Genomic DNA, 12874 nt, shown 5'->3' with positions numbered 1-12874 from the left:
CTTTCCTCCTTCCCTCCCTCCTCCCTCTCTCCCTCCCTCCCCGTCTCTCCCAGAAGCGCCAGCAACCCGCGCGCAGAAGGCCTCCTGGGCGATCCGACCCCGCGCCCAGGCTGGCTTCCCCACAATCCGCGAGAAGGAACGCGCCGCCGCCGCCGCCGCCGCCTCCCGCGCGCCTTGTGGGAGATCGTAGCCAGACGCCCACCCCGTAAGCCCCGACCCAGGGCCAGCCTTCCCGGTTTGCTGGGGCAAAGCTTCAAACACCGCAGATGGCGGTCGCACCAAAGTTCAGCCTGCTGGCCAAGAGGTGCTCCCATGACGAGCCAGCCCAGCCGTACAGCGTTGGGGCATTGGGAGCAGGCTTGGTGGCCCTAAGTCACCCAGAGATAATGAGAGCGTGGAGGGCTCCCCGCGGTGCCAGAGGGGGTCCCTGGCCCGGCTCAGCATCTCGAGCGAGTGCGGAAGTGCGGCGGCCCTCAGATCCTCACCGCCCCACTGTGGCCCAGGCGCAGAAGAGAGGGAGCAGCAGTCGCCCTCCCCCACCCCATCCCTGTGTGTGGCTTTGTTTGGTTTTTTTTGTTTTTGTTTTTTCTTCTACGTGTGGGTTTTTTCTTGGAGCTGTTTCATAGGAATTCGTGTAATAAAGACTTGGTGTTCTCTTGGTGCAATGGGAAAAAAAAATGCACAAATGAAGCTCAAAATCCTCAGAGCCTTTCCCTGACCCCGACGGATGGTGGTCTCCAGTTTGCCGGTACGTGGGCCCACACCAAATCCAGACCCTGACCTCCCACACCCCACGCCCTGGCAGCAGGGACCCATGCCCAGGCCCAAGTCACGTGGCTCCGACTTGGTTGCAGCTCTCCCTCTACCCAAAGGCTGCCCTTACCTCAGAGCCTGTGGCCCCTGGGACCAGTGCTTGCTTAAGGTTCCAAAACATGCTCTCCTAAGGTTCCTTTCCATAGCCCAGGGCCAGGTCGCCCAGCCACCTGGAGAGCCATTTCCTTTTCCTGTGTGTACTAACTTAATATGACTACTGGGGAGGGTCACTGTCTCTACTGTCACCCTTAGGACACATCCTTTTAATTTTAACCCAAAGGAAACAGCACAGATCTGGATATTACTAATCTCAGAATGATGATGCTGCTTTCAAAGATCTATTAAATACGGGGATTTTGAAGCCCTAGTAGGGGCACATGCTTAGAGTCAGGCAGGTGGGTTAGTGAATTTAGTCTGCAGGTCTATGAAAAATGTCTTGCCAGATTGTTCACTCAATCAGGAAAGAGGGGGTTCCAGGGCACACAGAACAGATACTGTGTGTATCTGAAAAGAGTAGTCAATGTCTTATTTGTCTGCATAGATTTCCAAGCTGGTGCCTCCTGTGCTGTTTATTGGGGAGGAAGGAGCAGGGAGCGCTTTTATTTTGATTAGCTCTATTTTTGGAGCTGCAGGGTGAGGTGATAAGCATGCCCATCCTGGAGGCTTCCTGCCTGAGTTTGATCCTGACTCCATGCCTGTATTAGTTTGCTAGGGCTGCCATTAACAAAATACCACAAACTGAGTGACTTAAATGCTGGAAATTTATTCTCACAGTTCTGGAGGCTGTAAGTCCCAGATCAAGGTTGCACAAGCCTCAGGGTTGTTTCCTTCTGAAGACTGTGAGGGAGAATCTGTTCTGCGCCTCTCCTCTAGCTTCTGGTGGTTAGGTGGCAATCTGGTGCTCCATGGAGTGTAAAAGTATCAACAAATAGCAGCCTTCATCTTCACATGCCCTTCTTCTTGGGTGCATGTCTGTGTCCAAATTTCCCCTCTTTATAAAGACACCGGTCATACTGGATTATGGGCCCATCCTACTCCAGTATGACCTCATCTTAATTTAACTAATTACAACTGCAATGAACCTTTTTCCAAATAAGATCACATTCTGATGTACTGAGGGTTAGGGCTTTAACATACGAATTTATGAATTCATAATTTAACTTATGAATTTATTATGAAACCATATGAATTATAATGACCCCTTATTAACCATGTGAATGTGGGCAAGTTCCCTCTGTGTTTCCCTCTTGGTGCAATGGAAAGAAGAAGAACACTTTATAGTTCCCTCTTCTGTAAAATGTGGTGGTAGAAACTTAATGCCTCTCTTATAGAGTTTGAAGAAACATTAAATTAGTTAATAAATAAGAAATGCTTAGTTCTTGGCACAGAATGAACGTTAAATAAATGTTTGTTATTATTAGATAATAAACAAAAAAATTAGACCACATTTTTGCTAAAACATGAGTCTTACTTAACTCTTTTTTAGAAAATTAACTGTTTAGAAGGCCTTTAGTACATTAATGATATGCAAATTAACCCTGGGAATTTAAACATAGCAAGGCAAAACCTCTGATTGGCCAAACTAGTGATTCCAGGTGTAGGGATTATTTGAGAACTTTTATTTGGAATGGCTCGTCCCCTAATTGGTATGAATAATGCAACATTTTGTTGTAATGATTAGAAAGATCCAGCTAATCAATAAAGTAAAATGTTAATTCCTCAAAGAAAGAAGTTGAGACTCACTCCCTCTTGTGAGAGCACCGGAATCACAACTAACTGCTGAACAGTCATCGACAGGAAGACACTGGAACTCACCAAGAAAGATACCCCACATCCAAAGACAAAGGAGAAGCCACAATGAGATGGTAAGAGGGGTGCAATCACAGTAAAATCAAATCCCATAACTGATGGGTGGGTGAGTCACAGACTGGAGAACACTTATAGCACAGAAGTCCACCCACTAGAGTGAAGGTTCTGAGCCCCACGTCAGGTTTCCCAACCTGGGGGTCTGGCAACAGGAGGAGCAATTCCCAGACTTTCAAGGTAGGTGGGATTTGACTGCAGGACTACAACAGGTCTGGGGGAAACAGAAACTCCGCTCTTGGAGGGCACACACAAAGTAGTGTGTGCAACAAGACCCAGGGGGAAGGAGCAGTGACACCATAGGAGACTGAACCAGACCTACCTGCTAGTGTTGGAGGGTCTCCTGCAGAGGCAGGGGGCAACTGTGGCTCACCGAGGGGACAAGGACACTGGCAGCAGAAGTTCTGGGAAGTACTCCTTGTTTTGAACCCTCCCAGAGTCCACCATTAGCCCCACCAAAGGGCCTGTAGGCGCCAGTGCTGGATCGCCTCAGGCTAAACAACCAACAGGGAGAGAACTCAGCCCCACCCATCAGCAGACAAGTGGATTAAAGTTTTACTGAGCTCTGCCCACCAGAGCAACAGTCAGCTCTACCCACCACCAGTCCCATCAGGAAGCTTGCACAAGCCTCTTAGATAGCTTCATCCACCAGAGGGCAGACAGCAGAAGCAAGAAGAACTACAATCCTGCAGCCTGTGGAATGAAAACCACATTTACAGACACAGACAAAATGAAAAGGCAGAGGACTTTGTACCAGATGAAGGAACAAGATAAAACTCCAGAAGACAACTAAATGAAGTGAAGATAGGCAACCTTCCAGAAAAAGAATTCAAAACAATGATAGTGAAGATGATCCAGGCGCTTGGAAAAAGAATGGAGGCAAAGATTGAGAAGATGTAAGAAATGTTTAACCAAGACCTAGAAAAATTAAAGAACAAACAAACAGGGCTTCCCTGGTGGCGCAGTGGTTGAGAGTCCGCCTGCCGATGCAGGGGACACGGGTTCGTGCCCCGGTCCGGGAATATCCCACATGCTGCGGAGCGGCTGGGCCCGTGAGCCATGGCCGCTGAGCCTGCGCGTCCGGAGCCTGTGCTCCGCAACGGGAGAGGCCGCGACAGTGAGAGGCCCACGTACCACAAAAAAAAAAAAAAAGAACAAACAAACAGAGACAAACAATACAATAACTGAAATGAAAAATACACTAGAAGGAATCAATAGCAGAATAACTGAGGCAGAAGAACGGATAAGTGACCTGGAAGAGAATGGTGGAATTCACTGCCACAGAACAGAATGAAGAAAAAAGAATGAAAAGAAATGAAGACAACCTAAGAGACCTCTAGGACAACATTAAATGCACCAACATTCACATTATAGGGGTCCCAGAAGGAGAAGAGAGACAGAAAGGACCCGAGAAAATATTTGAAGAGATTATAGTCGAAAACTTCCCTAACATGGGAAAGGAAATAGCCACCCAAGTCCAGGAAGTGCAAAGAGCCCCAGGCAGGATAAACCCATGGAGAAACACACTGAGACACATAGTAATCAAATTGACAAAAATTAAAGACAAGGAAATATTATTGGGACTTCCCTGGTGGGGCAGTGGTTGAGAATCTGCCTGCCAATGCAGGGGACATGGGTTCAAGCCCTGGTCTGGGAAGATCAGACATGCGCAGAGCAACTAAGCCCATGTGCCACAACTAGAGCCTGCCCTCTAGAGCCTGCAAGGCACAACGACTGAGCCTGCATGCCACAACTACCAAAGCCCGCGTGCCTACAGCCCGAGCTCTGCAACAAGAGAAACCACTGCAATGAGAAGCCTGCGCACTGCAATGAAGAGTAGCCCCTGCTCACCCCAACTAGAGAAAGCCTGTGCACAGCAATGAAAACCCAACAAGGAAGACACAAGGCAGCCAAAAATAAATTTATAAAAAAAGAAAAATTATTAAAAGCAACAAGGGAAAAATGACAAATAACATACATGGGAATTCCCATAAGGTTAACAGCTAATTTCTCAGCAGAAACTCTACAAGCCAGAAGGGAGTGGCATGATATATTTAAAGTGATGAAAGGGAAGTATCGAGAATCAAGATTACTCTACCCAGCAAGCATTTCATTCAGATTCAATGGAGAAATCAAAAGCTTTACAGACAAGCAAAAGCTAAGAGAATTCAGCACCACCAAACCAGCTCTACAACAAATGCTAAAGGAACTTCTCTAACTGGTAAACACAAGAGAAGAAAAGGACCTACAAAAACAAACCCCAAACAATTAAGAAAATGGTAATAGGAACATACATATCATAATTACCTTAACTGTGAATGGATTAAATGCTCCAACCAAAAGACACAGGCTCACTGAATGGATACAAATGGACCCAGCTATATGCTGTCTACAAGAGACCCACTTCAGACCTAGGGACACTGACAGACTGAAAGTGAGGGGATGGAAAAAAGATATTCCATGCAAAAGGAGATCAAAAGAAAGCTGGAGTAGCAATACTCATATCAGATAAAATAGACTTTAAAATAAAGAATGTTACAAGAGACAAGGAAGGACACTACATAATGATCAAGGGATCAATCCAAGAAGAAGCTATCACAATTATAAATATATATGCACCCAACATAGGAGCACCTCAATACATAAGGCAAATGCTAACAGCTATAAAAGAGGAAATCAATAGTAATAATAATATAATAACAATAATAACCATAATAGTGGGGGACTTTAACACCTCACTTACACCAGTGGACAGATCATCCAGACAGAAAATAAGGAAACACAAGCTTTAAATGAAACAATAGACCAGATATATTTCGTTGATATTTATAGGACATTCCATCCAAAAACAGCAGATTACACTTTCTTCTCAAGTGCGCACGGAACATTCTCCAGGATAGATCACATCTTAGGTCACAAATCAAGCCTCAGTAAATTTAAGAAAATTGAAATCATATCAAGCATCTTTTCTGACCACAATGCTATGAGATTAGAAAGCAATTACAGGGAAAAAAACGTAAAAAACACAAACACATGGAGGCTAAACAATACATTGCTAAATAACCAAGAGATCACTGAAGAAATCAAAGAGGAAATCAAAAAATACCTAGAGACAAATGACAATGAAAACACGATGATCCAAAACCTATGGGATGCAGCAAAAGCAGTTCTACGAGGGAAGTTTATAGCAATACAATCCTACCTCAAGAAACAAGAAAAATCTCAAATAAACAATCTAACCTTACACCTAAATGAACTAGAGAAAGAAGAACAAACAAAACCCAGAGTTAGCAGAAGGAAAGAAATCATAAAGATCAGAGCAGAAATAAATGAAATAGAAACTAAGAAAACAATAGCAAAGATCAATAAAACTAAAAGCTGGTTCTTTGAGAAGATAAACAAAATTGATAAACCTTTAGCCAGACTCATCAAGAAAAAGAGGGAGAGGACTCGAATCAATCAAATTAGAAATGAAAAAGGAGAAGTTACAACAGACACCACAGAAATACAAAGCATCCTAAGAGACTACTACAAGCAACTCTATGCCAATCAAATGGACAACCTGGAAAAAATGGACATATTCTTAGAAAGGTACAACCTTCCAAGACTGAACCAGGAAGAAATAGAAAATATGAACAGACCAATCACAAGTAATGAAATTGAAACTGTGATTAAAAATCTTCCAACAAACAAAAGTCCAGGACCAGATGGCTTCACAGGTGAATTCTATCAAACATTTAGAGAAGAGAAAAGAACACAAAAGAACCTGAATAGCCAAAGCAATCTTGAGGGAAAAAAATGGAGCTGGAGGAATCAGACTCCCTGACTTCAGACTATACTACAAAGCTACAGTAATCAAGACAATATGGTACTGGCACAAAAACAGAAATATAGATCAATGGAGCAGGTTAGAAAGCCCAGAGATAAACTCATGCACCTATGGTTACCTAATCTATGACAAAGGAGACAAGGATATACAATGGAGAAAAGACAGTCTCTTCAATAAGTGCTGCTGGGAAAACTGGACAGCTACATGTAAAAGAATGAAATTAGAACACTCCCTAACACCATACACAAAAATAAACTCAAAATGGATTAAAGACCTAAATGTAAGACTGGACACTATCAAACTCTTAGAGGAAAACATAGGAAGAAAACTCTTTGACATAAATCACAGCAAGATCTTTTTTGACCCACTTCCTAGAGTAATGGAAATAAAAACAAAAATAAACAAATGGGACCTAGTGAAACTTAAAAGCTTTTGCACAGCCAAGGAAACTATAAACAAGACGAAAAGACAATGCTCAGAATGGGAGAAAATATTTGCAAATGAATCAAGGGACAAAGGATTAATCTCCAAAATATATAAACAGCTCATGCAGCTCAATATTAAAGAAACAAACAACCCAATCAAAAAATGGGCAGAAGACCTAAACAGACATTTCTCCAAAGAAGACATACAGATGGCCAAGAGGCACATGAAAAGCTCCTCAACATCACTAGTTATTAGAGAAATGCAAATCAATGAGGTATCACCGCACACTGGTTAAAATGGGCATCATCAGAAAATCTACAAACAACAAATGCTGAAGAGGGTGTGGAGAAAAGGGAACCCTCTTGCACTGTTGGTGGGAATGTAAATTGATACAGCCACTATGGTGAACAATATGGAGGTTCCTTAAGAAACTAAACGTAGAATTATCATATTACCCAGCAATCTCACTACTGGGCATATACCCTGAGAAAACCATAGTTCAAAAAGACATATGCACCCCAATGTTCATTGCAGCACTATTTACAATAGCCAGGACATGGAAGCAACCTAAATGTCCATCGATAGACAAATGGATAAAGAAGATGTGGTACATATATACAATGGAATATTACTCAACCATAAAAAGGAACGAAATTGGGTCATTTGTAGAGACATGGATGGACCTAGAGACTGTCATACAGAGTGAAGTAAGTCAGAAAGAGAAAAAGAAATATCGTATGTTAATGCCTATATGTGGAATCTAGAAAAATGGTATAGATGAACCAGTTTGCAAGACAGAAGAAAGAAGTTGAAAGAGAATTTACTGTCCTAGGAAACTACAGCTCTGTAGTACTGCTCTGCATTACAGTGAACCATCTCCAAGGCCTTTGTGTTTGTGTGCATAAGATGTGAACATCTAGATACACACTGCTGTTAGCCACAGGTAAAAGGCCACAGTAGTTGTGGTTTTTGTAGCTGTAATTGTCAGTAATATTAACCTGAGGAAGCTAAACTGAACTGATTCTGCTGGTTAAAGATAAAGAGTTAGAGATCCTTGTGGCAAGAAATAGTTTTCTTCCTTCTAAGTATCACCTGTTTTTGTTGCCCATATACACCTACTTGATAAGAACATTCTTCTGTGAATTTTCAGGAATGCAACTGGAATAATTTTATACTATCTAATATATAAGAAATGATATTAATGAGGTGTTTTTATACATGCTCAGGTCATGCCAGGTTTCTACCAGTAAAAACTTACAGCCACAGTACATGTTGTTTTTTGGAAAGCATTATTTCTTTGTCTCTAATCTAAGGGAACACAGTACAGAGACCCTAAAGGCAAAGGAAATTGAAAGGAAGTCAGATAAAAGGATATAAAATGGAAGGTACTGATGGATTTTAGTGCTTTTTAAAAAATTTTTTTTTAATTTATTTACTTTTGGCTGCGTTAGGTCTTCATTGTTACATGCAGGCTTTCTTTAGTTGCGGTGAGTGAGGGGTGCTCTTCATTGCGGTGCATGAACTTACTGCAATGGCTTCTCATTGCGGAGCACAGGCTCTAGGCGTGCGGGCTTCAGTAGTTGTGGCTTGCAGGCTCTAGAGCGCAGGCTCAGTAGTTGTGGCACATGGGCTTAGTTGCTCCACAGCATGTGGGATCTTCCCGGACCAGGGCTCGAACCCGTGTCTCCTGCATTGGCAGGCAGATTCATAACCACTGCACTACCAGGGAAGCCCAATTTTAGTGCTTTAAAACTTACTTTTGTGAGAAGTTTCAATGGAGAATTTAATGCAGATGAGACTTGAAGCTTTTGAAGAGGATCTTAAGACTTGATGAGATTATTCAAACTCAAATTCTGAACATGTAATGATGGTAAACCACGGTCTTCAAAATTTTTTGTACTTAATGCTCTCCTAAAGTGTATTTTAAATGCTATTTGTGCCACAATGCAAATTGTCTCCTGTTTTTGCCCATGAATGGCCCTTGGAATTCTTTAAATGATGTCTGTGTTAGAGTCCATAGATACCAGTTCTGCAAAATTGCCCCAAGCAACCTCACAAGCCTCCATGGTGAAGCCCCTCTACCTCCAGGTACCACCCACAGGGATAAATACCTAACTTTTTGTTACACTGTAATGTATTTTATCATACTTCTTAAAAATAACCCTGTTTTCCCCTTTCATCAGCCGCTACAAAGTCTTCCTCTGACATTATCTTGTCTTTCACTAAGTACATGGTTTGTCAAACACATGTGACATAGTGCCACTCACAAATGCAGCAAGGGGTGCTCTGGCCATGGGTCCCCTGCTTTAAAGGACTCAGGCCTCTGTCATGGTAACAGCAGGTAATAGCACCCAATATGCTGCCAGCACCACTGCGACCCGAAAGATACACTGCTGTGATTAACCCCTTTCTGGCTCCAGAGTTCTCAGCTTTTTTCTCTTGAATGCTGTGAGGTTTGTGCTTTGTGCCCCTACCGATATCAGTAAATCTTTCACAGTGAGAACTGGAACTCATTTTCCTTATTTATCTCTCCCAGTCCATTCTCTGGGATAGTCTATCTTTCCCCTTCCCGACTAAGAAAGAAAGGCCACTCATCTTCCTCTGATCTGCATGGTGCAGAGGTCAGGGCACCTTCTCCTGAGTATCAGCCATGGATATTTCCCAGAAACCCAGCTGGAGACCTCTGTTTTCAGCTAAAACCCAGTCGTGATTTCGTGGAGTAAGACAGCCACAAGATTGCTTTTTCAATTTGATTCTGTTCAGTTCCTCCTTTTCTCTAGCACAGGGCAAGTTCAGATTCCCAGAGTCATAGCTGATCGCAGCCAAGGTCCGTATTTATTTCCCAGAGTCCACACTTCCTGCCCACCTTACATCCTCTACCTACCATTTACTCTGGGAGCAGTGGCAGGAGTTACCTCATCACATTGCTTTAAAATGCTCAAGTTGTAGTTAAAGGTATATTGTGTTTTGGGGGGTGGTGCATGGAGAGCTTGATGGAAATACAAATAAGCCAACTAGTGAGGGAGTAGCAACAGAAATTGCCCAGAGCTTAAGAAGCACTAGAGGAGAAAGCTTGACTGTTGTCCAAGACACTTCTCCCTGTGACCCAGCAATGTGGGATTTTGTCAGCCGGTTTTGTGTTTGGCACTCGCACTAAGCACTGCCTGTGTTTGGCACTCGCATTTCAGCAAAGAAATTCTTCAAGGCAGAAACACAGAGCTCCACTCCTTCCTCATGCCACCTCAGCAAAGGACACAACCATCTCTGACTGTGATAATCAGACACCCAGGACCATCCTGGATTCTTCCTTCTCTCTTACCCCTCTTTATCAATCCATCAACAAAGTCTACAGGTTTTTACCTTTAAGATATTTGTAACACATGGACTCAACAGTGGCTTCCAACTGGGCGTGATTTTGTCCCCCAGGGGACATTTGACCATGTCCATAGATAGTTTTGATTGTCACACCTGTGGAGATGCTACTGGCAGGGATGCTGCTAAACATCCTGCAAGGCATGAGACCCACCCCCACCCCCATCCAGTCCCAAATGCCAGTAGTGCTCAGCCTGACAACCCTGCTTTGCTTCCCTTGTTGCGACTATGAAATCGACTCCTAGCAGATCTTCCTATTTCTATTCTCTCTACTCTCCTACACAGTTGATAATCCTCCTGCAGCCAGAATGATCTTTTATAAACATAAATCGGGTCATGTCATTCCTCTCTTTAAAACCATTTAATATATTTCTGTGGCTCTTAGGATAAAGACCAGAATTCTCAACTTGGCCTTTACCTGGTGCTTTGCTGCTTCTCCAGCCTTCAGTGTTTTCTACTGATCCCCCTCTGCTCCAATCACACTGCCCTTCCCAGTTTATGCCATCTGTTTTCCTGCCTTAATTCCTTTACAAAAACTGTTCTCTGCCCCTTCCCCATCCTCTACCCGCAGCAATCACTCCTCATCCTTGAAATCTCAGTGAAAACAGCATGTGCACACAGAAACCAGCTCTGACACTACCCATCCAACCAGGAGAGGACCACAACATAAGCCCTATACTATCATTTTTCTTTTCTTCTTAATTCAATCTGTGATTCCTACATTTGTGTAATAGCGTGGATGTTTATCCCTCACTCCCTGGGCCCCACCAAGAAGGAAGTTCTTCTAAGTTCCATGAAGGAAGGAACTGTATCTGGTTTGCTCACTATTTTGTTCCAAGTAACTAGCACAATGCACAGTAATACTGGGTAAATATTTGTGAATGAAACGAAGAGAAGGTGGCAAGATGGGAAGGAGAGACCTATAGAAGGTAAGAGGAGAGGACTGGAGAGGGGGGAGGGCAGAAGGAAAGTAGGGGAGGTCAAGAGAGTGTTTGAGTGGGAAGGGAAGAGGCAAGGAAAAACTGCTGACCTTTCGATCAGTTACTTCCAGAAGATTTCTGCCTCCTTGAAATAGTTGAGGGTCCATTAGAGTGTGTAATAAGTAATTAAAGGCTTGAAGCTCTAGATTTAGACTAGATCTGGCTTTAAGTCCCACTCAGTTTTGTAGCCTTGGACAAATTAATTCTCTTATCCTGTTTTCCTTTTCTATAAAATGAGGCTGATTGGGGGGTTTGAATATTAAATGAAATAATATCTGACCGCGCTTGGAAAGACGTCTGGCACGGTCACCATTCAATATTAAAGTCTGCTACTGATATTTATTAATTTTGTAATTATATGCCCCGTACTGGGCCACTCCAGCACCCACCTTGGGGCCAGCCCCTCGCTTCGCTCTCCGCTCTCCCATTGGTCAAGACCCGTCAGCGCTTCCACGAATCCGCTTGGCTCGAGAGGGAGCAGCTGAAAGGACAGAGCCAATGGGCGCAGGGGTTGCGGTCTCCCGGATACGGTGTAAACAGTGGAGACCGCCAACCCCGCAGCCCGGGGCCTCGGTGTAACCGTTGCAGATACTGGCCTGGGTCCGGCGTTTGCTGCCCCCGGCCCGGCCGAGAGACACACGGCCCATGGCGCAAGGCCGGGAGCGAGATGAAGCCCACAACGTCGCCCTCGGCGCGTCCCTGTCTGTGAGGTGAGGCGTTCGCGGCCCCGAGACTGACTCGTCTAGTGGAAATTCTTCCCTCAGAACTGCATCCTCTCCCTATCCGCTTCCTCCCATCCCTGTAGACCTGCTTTCACGCAAATTCGACCTCTTTTCCTTCAACCCCCAACGCCTTCCTGCAGACTTCCTTTCTCTGTGACTTCTCTCCATTCCCCTCGTCCCCTTATTCAATGACCACATTTCCAGCTCTTTCCACGCCCCACCCCTCCGTCCCTCACTATGCTGTGACCCCAACCCTCGCTGGCTTACCCAGTACTGCTCTCCTCCACTCTCCATTTCTACCTCCTCTTTTTGGCTATATTACCTTCAGTGATCCGTTTTGCTTTCATATATATTCCCCACTCCCCACCCCCATCTCAATGACAGCCCTCCTCCCATCCTAGTGGGCTTTGGTGATTTTCCCCGAGGTTAGGGCCATCAATCCATTCCTTCTATCTCCTATCCACCGACTCTGGATTTGTTTGCACTTATACTGGCCTTTGAAAAGCATAAAGCGCTGCCCAGGTGTAAGCTGGTATTGCTCTCCTTCCACATTCTAGAGTGTTACCTGCCCTATGTTCACACAGCATCCTCCACCAGTCCTGGCTGTACTCTCCATTCCCATGAAGTTTCGCTCTAAACCAGTGTCTTTCTCTTGCCCTCTCCACCATCTTTAAGCATATCTTTACTATTTAAATAGAGGTAGACTCTCCCCCTCTTCTCAGTCTCTCTCTCTCTCCTTGGTCTAGCTTACACTCACCAAACACTCCTTACTTAAAAATATGTTACTTTTGTGTTCCAATCTTTTCATTCATGTTGACGTATTCCTTTTACTTGCTGCATTTATCTCTACATTTTAGATCTAAAATATG

The 12874-nt window shown here is 44.0% G+C and overlaps 1 protein-coding gene across 1 annotated transcript in view; it reads left to right on the top strand.

Annotated features, from left to right (window-relative positions):
- Positions 1 to 11846: 11846 nt before the first annotated feature.
- The window catches only part of CFAP43 (cilia and flagella associated protein 43), a 101093-nt gene continuing 100065 nt past the window's right edge, over positions 11847 to 12874 (top strand). Inside the window, exon 1 of the mRNA XM_032609327.1 lies at positions 11847 to 11993. Within this exon, the coding sequence (XP_032465218.1) occupies positions 11929 to 11993 (65 nt within the window). The 5' untranslated portion in view covers positions 11847 to 11928. The remainder of the gene's footprint in view (positions 11994 to 12874) is intronic.

Source organism: Phocoena sinus, chromosome 16 (genome assembly GCF_008692025.1).
Source record: "Phocoena sinus isolate mPhoSin1 chromosome 16, mPhoSin1.pri, whole genome shotgun sequence".
Lineage (NCBI taxonomy): Eukaryota > Metazoa > Chordata > Mammalia > Artiodactyla > Phocoenidae > Phocoena > Phocoena sinus.
Note: the sequence above shows the minus strand (reverse complement) of the source record. Positions and strands in the feature narration are given on the sequence as shown.